Genomic DNA, 19,236 nt, shown 5'->3' with positions numbered 1-19,236 from the left:
GGTTTCATGCAAGAGCTTTTCAGTGGGACCTACTGAACAAGTGGTCAGGGTCCCATCTCCAAATGCATCGGTTGATATGCCTGTCCCCCAGGGCCAGGATCTCTCTCCTGTGGTGGCTCCAGGGGGCTCACCTTCTAGAGGGTCGCAGGTTCGGAATTCAGGATTGGGTTCTCGTGACCACGGGCGCGAGCCTCAGAGGATGGGGAGCGGTCACACAGGGAATACATTTTCAGGGAATATGGTCAAGCCAGGAGGCTTGTCTGCACATAAATGTGCTGGAATTAAGGACCATGTACAACGGCCTGAGGCAGGCGGAGCACCTTCTTCGCAACCTACCGGTTCTGATCCAGTCAGACAACGTCACAGCTGTGGCGCCTGTAAACCGACAAGGCGGAACAAGGAGCAGAGCAGCAATGGCAGAGGCCACCAGGATTCTTCGCTGGGCGGAAAATCACGTGAGCGCCCTGTCAGCAGTATTCATTCCGGGAGTGGACAACTGGGAAGCAGACTTCCTCAGCAGACACAATCTCCATCCAGGAGAGTGGGGACTTCATTAAGAGGTCTTTGCAGAAGTGACGAGTTGCTGGGGACTCCCTCAAATAGACATGATGGCGTCACGCCTCAACAAGAAGCTTTGGACGTATTGTTCAAGGTCAAGGGACCCCCAGGCGATAGCGGTGGACGCGCTGGTAACACCATGGGTGTATCAGGCGGTGTATGTGTTCCCTCCGCTTCCACTCATCTCAAAAATATTGAGAATCATAAGAAGAACAAAAGTTCAAACGATACCCATTGTTCCAGATTGGCCTCGAAGGGCCTGGTATCCAGATCTTCAGGAAATGCTCACGGAAGATCCTTGGCCTCTTCCTCTCAGAGAGGACCTGTTACAACAGGGGCCGTGTGTGTTCCAGGACTTACCGCGATTACGTTTGACGGCATGGCGGTTGAACACCAGATCCTAGCTAGGAAAGGTATTCCAGGGGAAGTCATCCCTACTCTACTTAAAGCTAGGAAGGAGGTAACGGCGAAGCACTATCACCGTATCTGGAGGAAGTATGTGTCTTGGTGTGAATCCAAGAAAGCTCCTACGGAGGATTTCCAGCTGGGTCGTTTTCTCCATTTTCTACAGACAGGAGTGGATATGGGCCTGAAGTTAGGCTCCATTGAGGTGCAGATTTCGGCCTTATCAATATTCTTTCAGAAGGAATTGGCTTCTCTTCCAGAAGTGCAGACTTTTGTGAAGGGAGTACTACACATCCAACCTCCTTTTGTGCCCCAGTGGCACCGTGGGACCTTAACGTGGTTTTACAGTTCCTTAAATCACATTGGTTTGAACCTCTTCAAACTGTTGACTTGAAATTTCTCACTTGGAAAGTGGTCATGTTATTGGCTTTGGCAAGGCGGGTGTCAGAATTGGTGGCTTTGTCTCACAAGAGCCCCTATCTGATTTTCCATGTAGATAGAGCGGAATTGAGAACTCGTCCTCAATTTCTACCCAAGGTGGTTTCGTCGTTTCACATGAACCAGCCTATTGTGGTGCCGGTGGTTACGGATGTCTTGGAGGATTCCAAGTCCATTGATGTGGTCAGGGCTTTAAAAATCTATGTAGCCAGAACGGCTCGTATTAGGAAAACAGAGGCACTGTTTGTCCTGTATGTGGCCAACAAGATTGGCGCGCCTGCTTCCAAGCAGACTATTGCACGCTGGATCTGTAACACGATTCAGCAGGCTCATTCTACGGCTGGATTGCCGTTACCAAAATCGGTAAAGGCCCATTCCACTAAGAAGGTGGGTTCTTCTTGGGCGGCTGCCCGTGGTGTCTCGGCGCTACAGCTTTGCCGAGCGGCTACTTGGTCGGGTTCAAACACTTTTGCTAAATTCTACAAGTTTGATACCCTGGCTGATGAGGACCTCATGTTTGCTCAGTCGGTGCTGCAGAGTCATCCGCACTCTCCCGCCCAGTCTGGAGCTTTGGTATAAACCCCATGGTCCTTACGGAGTCCCCAGCATCCTCTAGGACGTAAGAGAAAATAAGATTTTAAACCTACCGGTAAATCTCTTTCTCCTAGTCCGTAGATGATGCTGGGCGCCCGTCCCAGTACGGACTGAAGTCTGCAATAATTGTACATAGTTATTGATAAGATTACACACAGGTTGTGTTACTGTTGAAATCAGGCTGTTGCTGTTTTCTGTGGTTGTTTCATACTGTTAACTGGTTTACTTATATACCATGTTGTACGGTGTGTTTGTGGTGTGAGCTGGTATGTGTCTCACCCTTGATTAACAAAATCCTTTTCCTCGAAATGTCCGTCTCCTCTGGGCACAGTTCCTATAACTGGAGTCTGGAGGAGGGGCATAGAGGGAGGAGCCAGTTCACGCCCATTAAAGGTCTTAAAGTGCCCATGTCTCCTGCGGAGCCCGTCTATACCCCATGGTCCTTACGGAGTCCCCAGCATCCTCTACGGACTAGGAGAAAATGATTTACCGGTAGGTTTAAAATCTTATTTTTTTGTTTTTTAAATCCAGAAGTGTTGGACCAGGACTGTCTCCTCTTCCTTTATCATTATATTACACCTGACCAGTGCTAGCTTCTGTCTCCTGCACACTCAGTCTTATTACCTCCTATCTTCTTTCCCAGATGCTATTGTATGGAGTAATGACCGAGTTATCCACTGGATATTATCCATTGGGCTTAAAGAATATGCAAATAATCTTCTTGAAAGTGGTGTTCACGGTGCTCTGATTGCCTTAGATGAGACTTTTGACCACAACACTCTGGCCCTGCTGCTACAGATTCCCACTCAGAATACACAGGTAACTGGGATCCCCAGCACCGGACAGGGGGACTAGTTACACGGAACCAGGCAATTTCATTATCTTCCGTCTGTCCTTTCAGGCACGTGCAATGTTGGAGCGGGAATTCAACAACCTTCTTATAAGAGGAACAGACAGAAGATTTGATGATGTACGTTTGCCTTTTTTGTATTATGACTGTGAGAAATACGTTTCAGCACACATTTTTGAGCCTGTAGAACCATAATAACCAGCATGCTTTGCCGGCCAGTTGCTGTGGTTTTACCGTCACCAGGCAAAGGTCTGCTCTTCTCTGACATTCTCTCTCTCTCTCTCTCTCTCTCTCTCTGTTTTAGGATGACGATAAAAACTTTAGACGGGCCCCATCGTGGAGAAAGAAATTCCGACCAAAGGATGTGCGAGGACTGAGTGCCGGCTCCGCAGAGACGCTACCCGCCAACTTCAGAGTCAACTCCTCAATGTCTTCACCTTCTATGCAGCCAAAGAAAATGCAGATGGATGGTAGGAGCCGTTCCCCCTCCCCCTTGTGATGTCCGGGCATGATCAGTGTGCGCTGTTGGTGCATGTGTACTCAGGAAAGACTGACTTTATTTCTCTAACATGCTCGGTTTCCATTGCAGAGCGTCTTAACCTCATAGTTGATAAATAATACAAGAATTCATATATTGGAATAGTAACCGTAACAGTATTGACTGCACTTATTTCCAAAAAGAACTGACAAAATAACATAGCTGTATGTAAAGAATACACACGTGGAGTGCTTTACACATCAATGTACATTTCTTACAAAAAAACAAACAAATCATGAACAAATATAGATTTAGAAAATATAAAAAAAAATATATGGTGATCACATATATAAAATATAATATCGCCAGGAAACACCAATGGTATGTACACATTATTCGTTACTTAGTTTCATTGCAGCTTGCAGAGCAATCTGTATTCAGATGAATAATAGGCAGAAGGCCGTTAATTCACCATATTGTGTTATAGGCAGTATCCATACTTATTACAGACAGTTAATAAGCCGCTGAGGGGCGAGCAGTTTGATGAGACAATGTTTCTGGGTTCCAGAGTTCCTAAAAGACATTTTGCAGTTGGTCTGGTCTCCATGGTTGAATCCTGCAACTAGGGTGGCCAATCCTGGGGCATTTTTTTTTCAGTCCCGGGAATCGGGATTGAAAAATGATCAATCCCGGGATTGGTTCCTTTTGTCCTATGTTGGCGTCCAAAACCCCCCTTCCCCCCTGGCCAGTCTGCATAATTTACCCTCATCCCATCGGGCGGAAGGTTTGGGCCCATCTGTGGAGAGGAAGTGAGGTGTGGGCTGCGGCCCAGTGCAGGCGCTGAGGTGCGAGTGGAGGGTGGCTAGCTACGTAGCGTGACCTCTGACTTCAGGTCACGCTGCCCAGCCGGGTCATGGGGAGGTGAGCAGGGGGAGCCGGGCAGCGTTGAGCCTCCCAAGGACGCTCAATGCTGCCCTGGCATTGCAAAAACAAAGGGGCTTCCTAATCCCGAAATCCCCGGGATTGGAAGCCCTAATCCCGGGGACTGAATCCCAGACAATTTTTGGCCAAAATCCCGGATCCCACTGATCCCAATCCCGGACCACCATGCCTGCAACCGATAATCGGACAGTAATGTCCTTTCTCTACAGAGCTCTGTATTAAGTCTGGATGAGGACACCACCCGGAAGCCAGTAACATTAATTAACTAAGGATGTACTTAAGCACCATTGGTGTGGGGTTTTTTGACATTCTTTTTTTCATATATGTGCATAGCCCAGTGGTTCCCAAACGCGGTTCTCAAGGCACCCCAACTGTTCAGGTTTTAGGAATATCCCTGCTTGTGCACAGATGGTATCAAACTGATTGAAGTACTAATTAAGTCACCTGTGCCTAAGCATGGATATCCTTCAAAACCTGGACTGTTGGGGTGCTTTGAGGGACCGTATTTAGGAACCAGTGGCATGCCCCCATTTTTTTTATTTTTTTTTATAGATCAGTTTTCATGATTTTATTATTTGATTTATTAATGTGTAATAAAATCACTCCACGTGTGTTATATATATAGTTATACATATTTTTTGTGGCTAATACCTTGATTTATTCTAGGAGGTTCACCTTTTCCTAATTGCAAGCTATTATTCCCAGTTATATTTTGTTTATGGAGACTCCATACAGATTCAGCGCCACAAGGGTCATTGGGGCAGATGTTTTAAGCCTGGAGAAGTGATAAAGCAGTGACAAGTGCAAGGTGATAACCCACCAGCCAATCAGCTCCTAACTGTACATTTACATATTGGAGCTGATTGGCTGTTGCGTTATCACCTTGCACCTAATACTGCTTTCTCCTTCATCCACTAGGGGACACTGGAGCGCAGTTACAGTGGGGAAATAGTAGGCAGTAACTGGGAGCTGGCACTTTAAAACTCTAACACTTTACAGTCATTTCAGAACCCGGACTGTTCAGAGCCCTACACTGTACCACCAGGGTACAGAGAGGTAATGCTGTGGGGGTATAGAGGAATGTGGTCTGGCAGTACAGTCTGAATAGGCCAGCGGAGCTGTCAGAGCAGTCTCTCATTCACACCTTTACCATTCTGCTGTCTGGAGAGAGAAACGGTGAATAGAAGCGAATGTTCCATCCCCAATTACCAGGATAGTAAAATAAATAAAAAAATAATCTTATGGATCCTCTTTATTTATAGTAGTAGGCCACCAGTAACCATCTGTGTGCGAGTACAGACCTGCTTGTGTGTTCTGTACATTAGTGCACAACTGGATGTGTACTAAAAAAAATTGTGAGCACTCTTTACAGATTTATAGATAATATGGAAATCAAAGCCACTGGCCGCATCTCTGCCTAGGCGATTTCAGGATAAGTGATAAATGAACACGCGTGTTTACACCTGTAAATAAATGCATCTGTCTGACACCGAGTGAGCCAGTGGTTTCAGTCTTCATCGTGTTACATTTGCCTTGTGAGATACTCACATCGCTTGCGCCTAAAAACGTACTGAAAGGTTTACGCTGTGCAGTGTGTCTGTATGTTTTGGTGCTAATACTGAGCGTCTGCGTCATGTGTGCGTTTCTTGTGCAAGATAAATTAACACTAACTGCATGTCGTGATTTGCATGTCTCTTGTGGTCATTGATAGGCAATGTGTCTGGAATACAAAGACTGGATTCAGCTACAATTAGGACATACTCCTGCTAACGCTGTCTTGTTGGTAAGTGCTCACCCTGTAACTTAACAAATCTAGGGACTCCTTTTTACAATTCACATATTAAAAAAAAGGTTCTTTCAGGCTTCCAGTGTCGGCAGTGTTGTCCCTATACCGACTCGTCCTGTCGCCCCGAGAGCTAGCCACAAGTCTCCTCTTATTTGGCAGCATCTGGGCAAATTCAGTTCTTTGGTGTTTATGCTGGGAAATAGGATCACACAGGGTCCTGTAAATGCATTTGGGAGGTGGCTGCAGAAACCGGCCTGTATTTGTAATGTGCCAACTGCATTTACATGCATGGCGGGTAATAATTGGGTGTTTCTCTGGTTTATAAGGCCCATTCTACCTAAAAGTATAACCGATAATAATAAGGGATGTGCAAGGGATATTCCTGCTTTTTGAGATTTGTTTTTAATGTCGACACAGGGTTCCCAGACTTTTAATGCCGTGTAGGGCTTGTTCGACTTGAAACTGACCAAAATAGGTCTGTCTTCAATGCTAGCCCCCTAAGATATCATTAATTGCAGATGTTAACGGTTGCACTCTGCATCGGACATAAGGCTGTGTTCCAACCGTACATGATTTCTTATTAATTGTGTACATTACATCCTATTGGCAATAGTGATGATCCATCCCTGCTATTTCACATCTATGTTATAGCAAGTATTAATAAAAAGTCCATTTTCCATGCAAGGTAAGATGAGGGGTACTCATTAATTAAGATTAATGGATAGTTTGTTGTTGTTTTATTTTAATTCATGTAGAAATAACGTCTAGCATGTCATGTTTTCAGCATTTCCTTAAAGCATCAAATCTAAAGCAGTTCAAGTGCCTTTATATTAAAATAGCTACTAACATTTACAAATGTATGTGCACCGTCCTAATTGTATGTGGTTTCCTCTCTTACAGTCTATCCACATTACTTCTACAGATGAATATGCAATAGTTGAATCCACCTTGATTCCACATTTCCAGACCTGGCCGAGTTTTCCTTCGTACGAAACAAGCTGTTCAGACACTTTGAGATATTTTAATACAGAGTTTTTAAATAATGAGTAAAATTATAGATAGAACAAATATTTTAGAATTTTACCGTTTGTTATATTTCTGTTCACCTCTGTGGAAAACTTCTACGTAGCTCATTTTCATGTGTATTCAGTCCTTTTGTATCCTTGCTCCTCCTTCTATTTGTAAGTCGCTGTTTTTTTGTTTTTTTTTTGTTTTTTCCCTCCCCTCTATTGAATGTACTGTAACTCTGCTCAAGTCCCCGACGATCACCCAGGGGGCTTTGTAAATGATTCTAGTATTGTAATTTATGGGTATTTTTCATAATGAACCTGAGAGGAGAGAAAAAAAAGTTGTTTTTATTGTGTTTGTACAGTCTTAGAACATCATGAAAGTGCATTTTGTCACAGGTGTTAACTGGTGCAACATTACAAGCGCGCCCAGGATTCAGCAATCCTTAGAATGCAATTACGGAATCTAAGCCAAGGTTGTTCTTTAATAACCTGGTTGTACTTGGAAATTATGAGGGCGTTTAACTATGTTTCGTTTGTCGGGGGCTTGGTGACCTGTTATAACTTTACATTTTTATGTCGTTATATTTAAAACAATTTAGAAAAGCCATAAACAGCATTTTCTAAAAAAAAAATCAAGGGGGATATTCATTTTGTAAAGTGTTTCCTGACCTCTCCTGCTTGGCTCCCAGGACATTGAACAATATGACGCTGGCCTTTGCAGTAGTTCAGGGAAATCAGTAAGGACCAATCACAACTCTCCAGACAGACAGGTGACCTAGGTTGCCGCTGCGCAGCCTGTTTTATACGAAAGGCCTTATCTTCTTTGTCTTCTTTTTTCTTTTTCTGTATTTTCCTCTTACTCCATGTTGTGTTTGTACCCGAAGGAAGTGATCAGGACATGTGTAATGCATAATCCTGTTGATTTTATTATTATTTTTTTTTTTTGTCTTGAACATTATGTTGGCAAAAAAAAAAAAAGAATTGCTACAAATCAGTTCTGTTTCAAATAATGATGTATTATTTATTGCAGTTGACGTTATATATACTGTCTGTTATTGTTTAAACTTTTACTTTTTTCATGTATAAATTTGGATTCCTTGTTACAGTTTTTTTTTTTTTTGTTTTCTAATCCTGTTTTGTGTACTTGCTGATTATGTAACAATATATGTACAGTCGATGTACTTTTGGACTATTTTTATCACAGTATTATTTATTGCTTTCTTTCAATAAAATACTGAAGCATTTTCCACTGCCAATAAAATGAAGAGTGTGAAACTCATCCTTAATTTATACACTGTTTGGGGGAAAAAAAAAAAATATCACATAATGGATCTCACCATATTGTTGGCACTTTAAAGAAGTGGGCGCACTTTATAATACAGAGAGCAGGGGCACTACTGCGGATGTATGGCTGCAGCAGAGATAAGTCACTACCACAACATCTTTGACGAATCACAGAATGGTAATGATAGCCAGTTGTTTGAAAGAAGCTGATGGACCACAGCTAGTCCCTGATTATAATGGCTAATTGGCCCTACACACTGTGCGATTTTAGTGAAAGATATGAACGAGATACCGTTCATATCTATGGCGGCACCAGCGATGAATGATGTGCGGCCCCGCGCTCGTTCATCGCTGGTGCCCCGTCGCCTGTGCATGCAGGCCAATATGGACGATCTCATCCATATTTGCCTGCACTTCTATGGAGCCGGGTGACGGGGGGAGTGAAGAAACTTCACTGCCCCCGTCACTGCCCCCCCGCCATCGGGCAGCTCGGCGGTGGATCAGTATCTGTGTAGGGCCCATTAGTCTAACCCAGTGGTTCTCAAACTCGGTCCTCAGGACCCCACACTGTTCACGTTTTCCATGTCACCCGGCAGCTGCACTGTGTATCACCAGCTGTCACATTTTAAAAATCTACAGGTGACCTGTAAAACATGAACCGTGTGGGGTCCTGAGGACCGAGTTTGAGAACCTGTGGTCTAACCTAACATGACGGTGTAATTGCTGTGGAGACACCTGGAATCGTGCAGCTATGAACAGCAAGGTTTTTTCATTCTTTAAAAAAAAAAAAAAAAAATAAGATTGCAAGCTCTTTCATTTAAATATACTTTATGGTCATCCTGGATATAAGAATTATCTATATAATAATCCGCTAACAGCTCCCTCTGCAACGAGCAATGGGCCAGACTTGCTGTAGGAAGGGGGTAAGTACATACAGTGTGGACATAGCTAGGGGTGGGACATGGTGAATCAAAGTTACCTGGCATAGGCCAGGCCTGACATACCAGTTAAATTTCATGTTGAGACACTTGTGCTATCGGGCCAAACATAAATACAGTTTACATTCTTTTTGGAAATCCTTGTCTATAAACATTAAGTGTTCCTGTGAGATGGACCACGGGGGAAGGAGGCTTTTGTTCGTTCCATTTCAGGTGATAGCCCAAGGCTGTAGGGATATACAGACCATGATTTATGTTTACTAGTTTACTAATATGAGGCACAGTATTGGGAAGGGGGGGGGGGGGGGGGGGGGGGGGGAGACGGACAAGGAATTCTCCCCCCTATAAGCACCCTGCTTTTTCTGGAGTTTATTAATCAGCACAGTCTCAATAACTGCAACAGTAAGATCCTGATATCAAAGAACCACATCATGAAGGGTTAATCTGCCAAAACCTTTTCTGTTAGACACCAATGAAGCCTGTTTCTAAAGCCCAAATTCACCCAGGACAATTCTGGAAGTAAGGTCCTGGAGGGAAGCATTTCTCACTCGAGACTTGCTGACACCTGGGGTGTTGATTACATGTCCAGGTGGTTACCGTCCCATTATGGACAATGTTAAATGTGTGCCCATGCACAGCACATGCACTTAGCTTGATGAGTAGACTTACCCCCTGTGGTATTGCATGTTAGAAACTGATAAAAAAGAGAGCATGTGAGCCTTGAATGTGTGTTTCCCCCTAAGCATCAGAGATGACTGTACTTGTATGCTGTGAATTGTCCCAAGCACCTTTAGCCAGAGGACCTATCTTTTTCAAGACATTTGAGCAATAAACATCTTGTCGTGAGATGTCTACATCTGCTGTATCCTGTGACCACCAGAATAGTGCAAAACACTTTTCCATTCTCTATGTATTTTGGATTGAGTCCTGTGCCTCCAAACTGAAACCCTCTGCCAGTTACCTAGTGCAGACTGGTCCATAGTGAGAGACTAGTGGGAATTTGGCAGTACTAGCCAGCACAGCAGCAAGTCCGCACATACCCAGATGTAGGCGGTTCCAGGTGCCTGTGGTAGAAGCCTGGGAGAAGTGGTTCCTGGTGCCAGTATTGAAGTCTGGGTTGAGCAAGTGGTTCCTGGTTTGGCAGCAGCAAGTTACTCGCCCACTATGCAGTGAGAGGAGTCCGTAACGGGGTTACTGACGGTGAGAGGGAATGGTGAAGTAAGCCCACTCAGGTTATTCAAGCCCGAGTAACCACCATCAGTGACTGAAACCTGTGATCGCCTGGCGGAACAAGGTCATCTGGTCGCAGTCTCCATTTACCCAAGAGATAAAGAAACAATAAAAACAATGGGCAAGATGTATTAACCTGGAGACGGCATAAGTGATAAAGCAGTGATAACTGCAAGGTGATAAACGCACCAGCCAGTCAGCTTCTGTCAGTTTACATATTGGAGCTGATTGGCTGGTGCGTTTATCACCTTGCACTTATCACTGCTTTATCACCTCCTCCAGGTTAATACATTTGCCCCAATATCCCCAGTTGACAGCGGAGAGTACTAGGGGGAGTTCAACCCGTCCAGATGGCAACTGACATGGAGTATGACTGCTAGTGTAGTAGATACAAGTAAAAGTGTCCTCCATATAGGAAGGTGCACCAAGGATATAAGAGGCATGCTAAAGCAGTGGCGCCTCAGAGAATGGCATTATGTCACTTCCAGAAATGTTCCACCCAAGCGACTGTGGCTTTGTCATCCCAAGCAGCTGCTCCATGCTGGCCCAAGTACTGAATCATAAGTATAAAATAAGCTCTCTCTTGGAGAACATATCCTGTTGTCCAGCAGTCCAAGAGGTCCTTTAAAAAAAAAATAATAATAATAATTAAGCATTGCAGAGTATATTGGGCCTTATACGGATTTGGAAGTAAAGCAGAAAAATTGTGTCTGGAACAAACTAGGTGCAAGTACATTTATATATTTTTTCTGTGCAGGCTAAATACAGGCTGCTTTTGCATGTAGCCCACAAATATTAAGAAAGCTTTATTTTTACACTGCAATTTAGATTTCCGTATGGACACACCCCAACCAAATCTAAATCTCTGCACATGTTACATCTGCCCCACCTCAGTGCAACTTGGTTTTGCCCAAGTGCATAGTTGCTTGCGGTTTTTTTGGGGGGGGGTTTTGCTTCCAAATCCGGATCAGTTGCACCAGTGTGATTCAGAGCATGGAAAGAATCCCAACTCAAGAACAACCTATAAATAAAGTAAAGTAATTATACAGCAGCAACCAGCTGCCAAATAACATGGATGAATACGTCAAAATGTTGGTGAACCCCACATGGCATTATCTATAAGCCGGGACCATGGAGGCGTAAGCCGGCTGCAGCCACTCCTGGCGGTTAATGATCTCCCGCAGTGGAGAGTCTGGATACTGGCTGGGTAAAGTATAGTAACACGGACGATCTCCCATAGTGGGGAGTAAGATTGGATAACTACCTGCCATTATATTTGACCTCCAACAGCTTGGTTCTAGAATTATGTAATATTGTATGTTAGGGATGCAGTTGATTTGCCGGCAGTCAGGATACCGATGCAGGAATCTCGACCGCTGACAATGCCACCAGCCAGAATGCCGGCTAACAGGGACTATTGCCACTCTATAGAGTAGGAATAGAACCTGTGATGAGCCACCGAGCCCGCAAGGGGCTTCATTGCACTTGCCCACCTGCCAGCATTCTGGCGGGCGGGATCCCAACTGCCAGTCACACGTACCCAATGCGTATGTTATTGGCAACCGGTTGCGGCTGTATAATAAATTGACTTTATAATTTACTCTTGAGTTGGGATTCTTTTCATGCCAGTCTTCTGATTATCAGTGCGGAGTCACACCTGTGCAGTTGGTACACTAGTTCCTTGTTAGAATAATTTTAGTTATAGCGCTTTTCTCCCATAGGACTCAGTCGCTTTACACATGATACATTATGCAGAGGAATTAGAATTACAGCAAGTCCACTCAGGCCCATTGTTTTAGGATTCCAGAATGAGGGGGTAATTCAAAGTTGATCGCAGCAGGATTTTTTTTAGCAGTTGGGCAAAACCATGTGCACTGCAGGGGAGGCAGATATAACATGTGCAGAGAGAGTTAGATTTGGGTGGGGTGTGTTCAATCTGCAATCTAATTTGCAGTGTAAAAATAAAGCAGCCAGTATTTACCCTGCACAGAAACAAAATAACCCACCCAAATCTAACTCTCTCTGCACATGTTATATCTGCCTCCCCTGCAGTGCACATGGTTTTGCCCAATTGCTATCAAAAATCCTGCTGCGATCAACTTGGAATTACCCCCTGAATCCAAAGTGATTCTGTTCATTAAGAAAATAAAACATGATAAAGTAACAAAAGCTTTTTATAGCTGTTATAGATGTGTTGTAAGTTTCTATAGATTGTAAGCTTGTGAGCAGGGCCTTCCTACCTCTATGTCTGTCTGGTTTTACCCAGTTATGTTCTATTACTGTTGTTCTAGTTGTAAAGTGCAACGGAATATGCTGCGCTGTATAAGAAACGTAATAATAATTATTATTTTGGATTTGTTTAATAAAATGTGTATTGAACACAGCTTCTCTGTATAAGTTTCAAAGCTTGCCATTTAACATATCCCTAGATAACATGGACTCTTAGATCCCTGTTTGCCCTATGGTGCATACTTGATATAGAAAATATGATTACAATACACACTGATCAAGTGTCAGCGCAGACCTATGGTTTGTAACTTGACAGCAGTTATAAGTTCCTCTTCCTAGCTGTGGTCTCTGCTCTCTTCTCCCATTGTGTCCACTCATATTCCCCCCAGATTGTAAATTCAGGCAATAAAACAAAACAAATCGTTATGGTGTCATAGTACCTGTATTATTGCAGTCACCAGTGCACCAGCTACTTACAATGCAACTGTGCTAGATGGAGCACACACAGGTGAGTGGGCATTGCTGCTGCTGACCTCCTCAGCCAATCACAGGCGCCGCTCCCAGCTCTCAGGGTTCCATGCACAGAACGTAGAGTGATACATTGTATCCAGCAGCATTCCAGCATCACGTGACCACCGCGCTCCTGGCAGGATCACGTGACCCTCCCACCGCTTTGCGTCACACCGGGAGAGACAGAGGCAGGAAGTGGGAGCACCGATAGCAGCGAGCGGTCACCGCCTTCTTCCCCAGCATCCAGAGCGGAGCCGCGGCCGGGAGCAGGGTGAGATACCGGCCTTGCCCTGTCTATGTCCTGTCTCTGTATCCCGCTATACAGGGTCTCCTGTGCCCATACACCTCTCTCTATCCCTGGGAGCGCCCAGTGTGTGACCGGTTACCGGGGACTGCACCCCTCACCGCCCGCCCTCTGTCCGCACAATGTATGGGGTTGGACCGTATAATATTTATAAAGCGTTTTCCCAAGCGTAAATAGGATTAAAATATTTATTTTACATATTTTTTTTCATTATTTTGTAACAGTTTCAGTTATTTAATTAACCTGTCTGGCAATCATTACCTAGCCGGGTCATACATGTACATGTTCCCCCGAGTCCATTCCTAGCCAGGTCATACATGTACACGTTCCCCCGAGTCAGTGCCTAGCCGGGTCATACATGTACATGTTCCCCCGAGTCCTTTCCTAGCCAGGTCATACATGTACATGTTCCCCCGAGTCCTTTCCTAGCCAGGTCATACATGTACACGTTCCCCCGAGTCAGTGCCTAGCCGGGTCATACATGTAGATGTTCCACCGAGTCCATTCCTAGCCAGGTCATACATGTACACGTTCCCCCGAGTCAGTGCCTAGCCGGGTCATACATGTAGATGTTCCACCGAGTCCATTCCTAGCCAGGTCATACATGTACACGTTCCCCCGAGTCAGTGCCTAGCCGGGTCATACATGTACACGTTCCCCTGAGTCCATTCCTAGCCGGGTCATACATGTACATGTTCCCCTGAGTCCATTCCTAGCCAGGTCATACATGTACACGTTCCCCAGAGTCAGTGCCTAGCCGGGTCATACATGTAGATGTTCCACCGAGTCCATTCCTAGCCGGGTCATACATGTACACGTTCCCCTGAGTCCATTCCTAGCCAGGTCATACATGTACATGTTCTCCCGAGTCCATTCCTAGCCGGGTCATACATGTACACGTTCCCCCGAGTCAGTGCCTAGCCGGGTCACACGTGTGCACGCTCCCCGGGAGTCTGTGCCTAACCGGGTCATCCGTGTACATGTTCTCCCCCAGTCAGTACCTAGCCAAGTCACGCGTGTACATGCTGTCTGAGACTTTCCTGGCAAAGCTGTACATTGAGCCCTGCCGCCTCTAGACATATCTTAATGGGAAACTGCTGCCAGAACAGGGATTCTGTGGCTGTAAGAACATTTTTACCACAAATTGATAAATAGGCCGATAGTCTGATCTCCAGTCTGATTATTCCTTACATCCTGGGCTGACTGGTAATTTCACAGATAGTTGGATATTTGAAATTCCCTTCTCAGTCGTACATTGCTCCCCTCAGTCACCCCCGCCGGTACCCACCTCTCCCTCACCCTGTATTGTGTATACAGTAGAGGCCACCCCTGTCTACTGCACGCACATCTAGTACTATACCCGTCGCCCCAACATCCCTAATCCATATTGTCACTTGTCCATAAACTCTTTGGGGTCAGTCCTGAGCGATATGCCGCAGAACATCCGAGCTATGTCTGGCTGCGCGTGATTGGCAGTCCCTGGCTATTTACCTGTACACGTCTATGGGGTGTGAGGAATAATGAGCTGAGACGTTGGTTGCGCAGTTGCTTTCAGCCTGACTATTCCGGCGACACTTTGCATGTCACTCTGAATTGATGTGCCCCCCCCCCCCCCATTATATCCCCAGCTTTCTACACCCTAAGACTTGCTTACCCCAAGTTCTTACTCTATCCCACTGTCAACTTGTTACTTTTTTGCTTTTTAATACTCTTTCTGCAGACACAATCTGGTGTTTTGTCTGCAGGAAGTATCCCATATGTGCGTTAATAAGGAGGCGAAGTGACGGATCCGGATGTGTGTGGAACAGTGGGGATTTGTACCGTATGAACTAGCCTGATGAGCAGTACTTTGTGGGAAAAGGGAACATTGTTGTTTGGGACGGAATGTGGAAGTGTCCCTGCGGAGGGTGTGACACACTTCACGATTTCCCGGTGTCAGGTTCCATACCATGTCATGTACAGACCTGTGCCTGCTTGTGTCACTATGAAGGTGCACTCCCCCTGTGCCCTGTCGCTCCCAGTACGAATGGTTAATCGCTTTGTAACATGTGGTGGTCTGCGGGAATGGAACATATTTGTAGTGAAAACTGCTGATCTTTGAAGTAGGATAAGTATGAATTTGGAGCATGTCCAGGTTACTGAGTCAGTATTGCGTTATTTGGCACATATGTACTATGCAGCACGATGTGGGACATGTTTTAAAGATACATCGAGAACATAATTCACACATTTTGTTTGATGTATTTTTATTTGCAGACATTTTATTTAATTGCTGTTAATTACTGTACTTACTGCTGGTGAGTGTCAGCCTTACAAAGCAGCTTCAAGTTATTTAACTGATCAGATACGTTTGTTATTTTCCCCTTTATCTATCTGTCAGTGCATAGAAATTCCTCTCCAGCTGCCTCCCACATTAATGACTCTTAAACCTAAATTACAAACTACCGCCTGAAAAAAAGCCAATCCTATTCACAGAACTTGAGATATCTCGCGTTGTAGGTTGTCCAATTGTGAGGCAAATGAGAGGTGATCACTGCCTGTGAGCAAGGGATTTATATTTATCAAGCTTTGATTTCATCAGATTGAAACTGCAGTATCTTCTTTACACTTATTTCTTTGTGTGTCCTCACTATATTCACAGAAATCTGCGAAAGTCTAATTAGCGATGCAGACCGCAGTCCCCGCTACAACTTTCCAGAATTCGGTCCCCTAACCTGGAGAATGCATAAGGAAGTGATAAACCAGTGATATGTGCAAGGTGATAAAGGCACCAGCCAATCAGCTCTATTATGTAAATTAACAGTTAGGATCTGATTGGCTGGTTCGTTTATCACCTTGCACATATCACTGGTTTATCACTTCCTCACTCCTTCTCCAGGTTAATACATCTGTCCCTTTATTTCTTATATAGCATTGTGAAACCTGCCTAATGCACGCTATTTTTCATGTGTTTTTACCCAATTCCCTGCGCATATCTCCGAATGCACCCTTTGGTAGTACAGGCGTAGTAAATAGCCGTAAGCATACTGTAGGGGTTAACTTCTCTATTATCGCTGAGTGAGTCGCAGTGTTCATCTGTCATCAGGCCTATTCTTCTTTATCATCTATTACTTTGTTCTGGAATCAGACATGCGGGTCACGGGCAGTTCTCCAGCATTTGGCACAAGTGTTCGGCCGTGCCTGTGTCATCGCTGCTGCCCGGCGTGGTACTGCAAACATGACTGTGATTAGGAAACACTACTGGAGCTCTTGATAATAGTCGCCGGGTGTTAGAGCGCAGCATTGGATATTGGGCAGCTCTGTGTCGCTGCGGAGCTTGCGTGGCAATGGCCTGAACAATTTATTGCCCGCGTATAAACCCTTAATCTTTGCCAGCCTGCAAAGGGGAATTGTGCTAAACTGTATGGTCTTCGGATTTAATCATGTGAGACTATGCATGCCGACTATATAAATACATACCCGGTTATGAGGCAAGAACGGCAGGTGGGGAGTTACCTGATAACACTGTCTAGTCTGTTCCTAAAAAGCAGATTAAGCATACAGGGCAGCTGTAATGTAGAGACTGTCATATCATCCGATCTTCTCTACTGCCTATAAAGGACATGGGTCTCTGGTCATATGCTGGTTTAGGTAATCCTTCAGTAGATTAGAATATTACAGAGTATTAAAGTGGAAGTAAACTTGACAGCACAATTGATGTATTGTAGGGGAGGCTGCACTGTGCTTGTGTGCCTGTGTGTGAATGTCAGCCAATACAGTCTGCCCGCGGAGTCAATCGCAAATAGAACACAGCGATATTTCTGTGGCGCTTTATCTCCGGTCACGGAGTTTAATCGATAAAGTTAAACTGTCCCATTAGATATAAGCTGGAACGCCTTCCCTAAAATAGAGCAGAGTATTCCAGCAGGTTTTGTTTACTTCCCCTGTGTCTATGTACATATCTGTATGACTGTATAATGGCCAGTGTATTATCTGCTGTATATTATAAGGAAATGAGTCAGAGGATTCCTGTGGCCATATAAAGGCATGAGGCTGCTTTCCATCAGCTTTTCTACAGGTTATAGATATCCGGGGTGACTTCCACTATGTGTAATGAGGGCACGTTTTCCATATAATAAACCCTAGTGATCACTGAAGCGGTGACATCACAGCGCACGGTATCTACAGATATTTCTGGGATCTTATCCTATATAATAAAAGGCTAACGCTGCTCCTCAGCTCTATGGGGGAATTCAAGTGTTGTGTGCGCCAGGGACCACAAGATGGCGCCAGGCGGAACAATTCAAGTGTTGCCACGTTAGGGCGCGCACAGCCGCCGGCGCTGACAATTACGGTTATGTTGTTCTGTTGTTTTGACGGGCTGGTAACTAGTACATATATAATAGCATCACTAGTTTACATGGGACGGCTGAGTTTGAGAGTGGCCATGATGAATGATGTTTTCAGGCTCCTCTTCAGGGGTAGATCCATTGAATAAATGTATGCAGCGTACAAGTCAAGTGTATCCTACGGGCATTGGGGCTGGACATCTGGATCCTTGTCTGTATGGGGATCCGGTCTCTAGGTCAACACACTATTGGTCAACAGTAACTATGTCGACAGGGTTTCTAGGTCGATAGGGTCTCTAGGTCGACAGGTCAAAGGGTCGACATGAGTTTTTCACTATTTTTTTTTTTTTCTTTTTGAACCTTTTCATGCTTAACAATCCATATGGACTATGATTGGAACGGTAATCTGTGCCGAGCGAAGCAGTAGCGGAGCGAGGCACCTTGCCCGAAGCATGGCGAGCGAAGCGAGGGGACACGGTGCACTAATTGGGCTTCCCGGTCACTCTACGAAGAAAACGACACAAAAAAAAACATTTTAAAAAACCATGTCGACCTTTTGACCTGTCGACCTAGACACTACCTTCCATACCACACCAGTCTGTATGGATAACATCAGTGGTAGAATCTGTGGCTGTCTGATGCATTTACATATTATGTATGCAATGTGCCATTCCAGCGGTGTACAAAGTGCCCAGCAACATTACGGGTGTTTCCTCTCGCCCCATAGAGGATCTCTGTAAAACTTGCAGTGTTGCAGCTACCATACACGGAATGAAATGTGCGCAGCCGGGCATTACGGCGATGCTTGCGGCGCATTGCCTGTAATTTAAATGAAGCCTTAGTGCCCAGTAACTTCCATTCCTTCGTGTTATCTGCTCTCCATGGTGCTGTGGAGGATTGCACCTGTTATAAGATTGATTGGGGCAGTAACCAGGGTTCTCTGTAGGTAGGGGCTTGTATCTGAAGTCCTGTGACTGAGCTCTCCTTCATGCTAGCTTATATGATATAGGAGCAAGGTTCACATTTGTAGTTTCCACTCCCTACCAGTCTTGGATACAGCCTACCAGACAGCACATGGAACGTTGGTGTTCTCTCTCTTCCAGGGCCTATGCCAGCGCCCGCCAATGCATCATCTTCTGATGTCTGTGCTAAGTGGGACAAGTGAAACCGGGTCAGGCGTGTAAAGCTAGTTACACCAAGGTCCAGTCAGTATTTAGGGAGCGTGTAAAGCCTTGAAGAGCGTGAGTAGCTGCATGAGGAAGAGAGGTCCACACATTGGGGGGGAATTCAAATGTTAGGAAAAAACAGACTCCCAACTGACTTTTCAAACATTTAAATATCCCCCATTATCT

General features: G+C 44.9%; 2 protein-coding genes across 16 annotated transcripts in view; both read left to right on the top strand.

Moving 5' to 3' along the window:
* PPFIA1 (PTPRF interacting protein alpha 1) overlaps positions 1-8,310 on the top strand; it is a 143,693-nt gene extending 135,383 nt beyond the window's left edge. For 5 of the 10 annotated variants that reach the window (XM_063944132.1, XM_063944136.1, XM_063944137.1 and 2 more), the window contains 5 exons: positions 2,639-2,814; positions 2,897-2,965; positions 3,150-3,315; positions 5,977-6,048; positions 6,952-8,309. In XM_063944132.1, the coding sequence (XP_063800202.1) occupies positions 2,639-2,814; positions 2,897-2,965; positions 3,150-3,315; positions 5,977-6,035 (470 nt within the window). In that variant the 3' untranslated portion in view covers positions 6,036-6,048; positions 6,952-8,309. Of the gene's footprint in view, positions 1-2,638; positions 2,815-2,896; positions 2,966-3,149; positions 3,316-5,976; positions 6,049-6,951 lie in introns of all 10 variants that reach the window. The other 5 variants (XM_063944133.1, XM_063944129.1, XM_063944135.1 and 2 more) reach the window with 3 other exon arrangements.
* A 5,123-nt stretch (positions 8,311-13,433) lies between these two features.
* The window catches only part of CTTN (cortactin), a 43,346-nt gene continuing 37,543 nt past the window's right edge, over positions 13,434-19,236 (top strand). For all 6 annotated transcript variants that reach the window (XM_063944126.1, XM_063944125.1, XM_063944123.1 and 3 more), the window contains exon 1: positions 13,434-13,523. The gene's annotated coding sequence lies outside the window, so the exon portion shown is untranslated. The remainder of the gene's footprint in view (positions 13,524-19,236) is intronic.

The sequence above is a fragment of the Pseudophryne corroboree genome, chromosome 11 (genome assembly GCF_028390025.1).
Source record: "Pseudophryne corroboree isolate aPseCor3 chromosome 11, aPseCor3.hap2, whole genome shotgun sequence".
Lineage (NCBI taxonomy): Eukaryota > Metazoa > Chordata > Amphibia > Anura > Myobatrachidae > Pseudophryne > Pseudophryne corroboree.
Note: the sequence above shows the minus strand (reverse complement) of the source record. Positions and strands in the feature narration are given on the sequence as shown.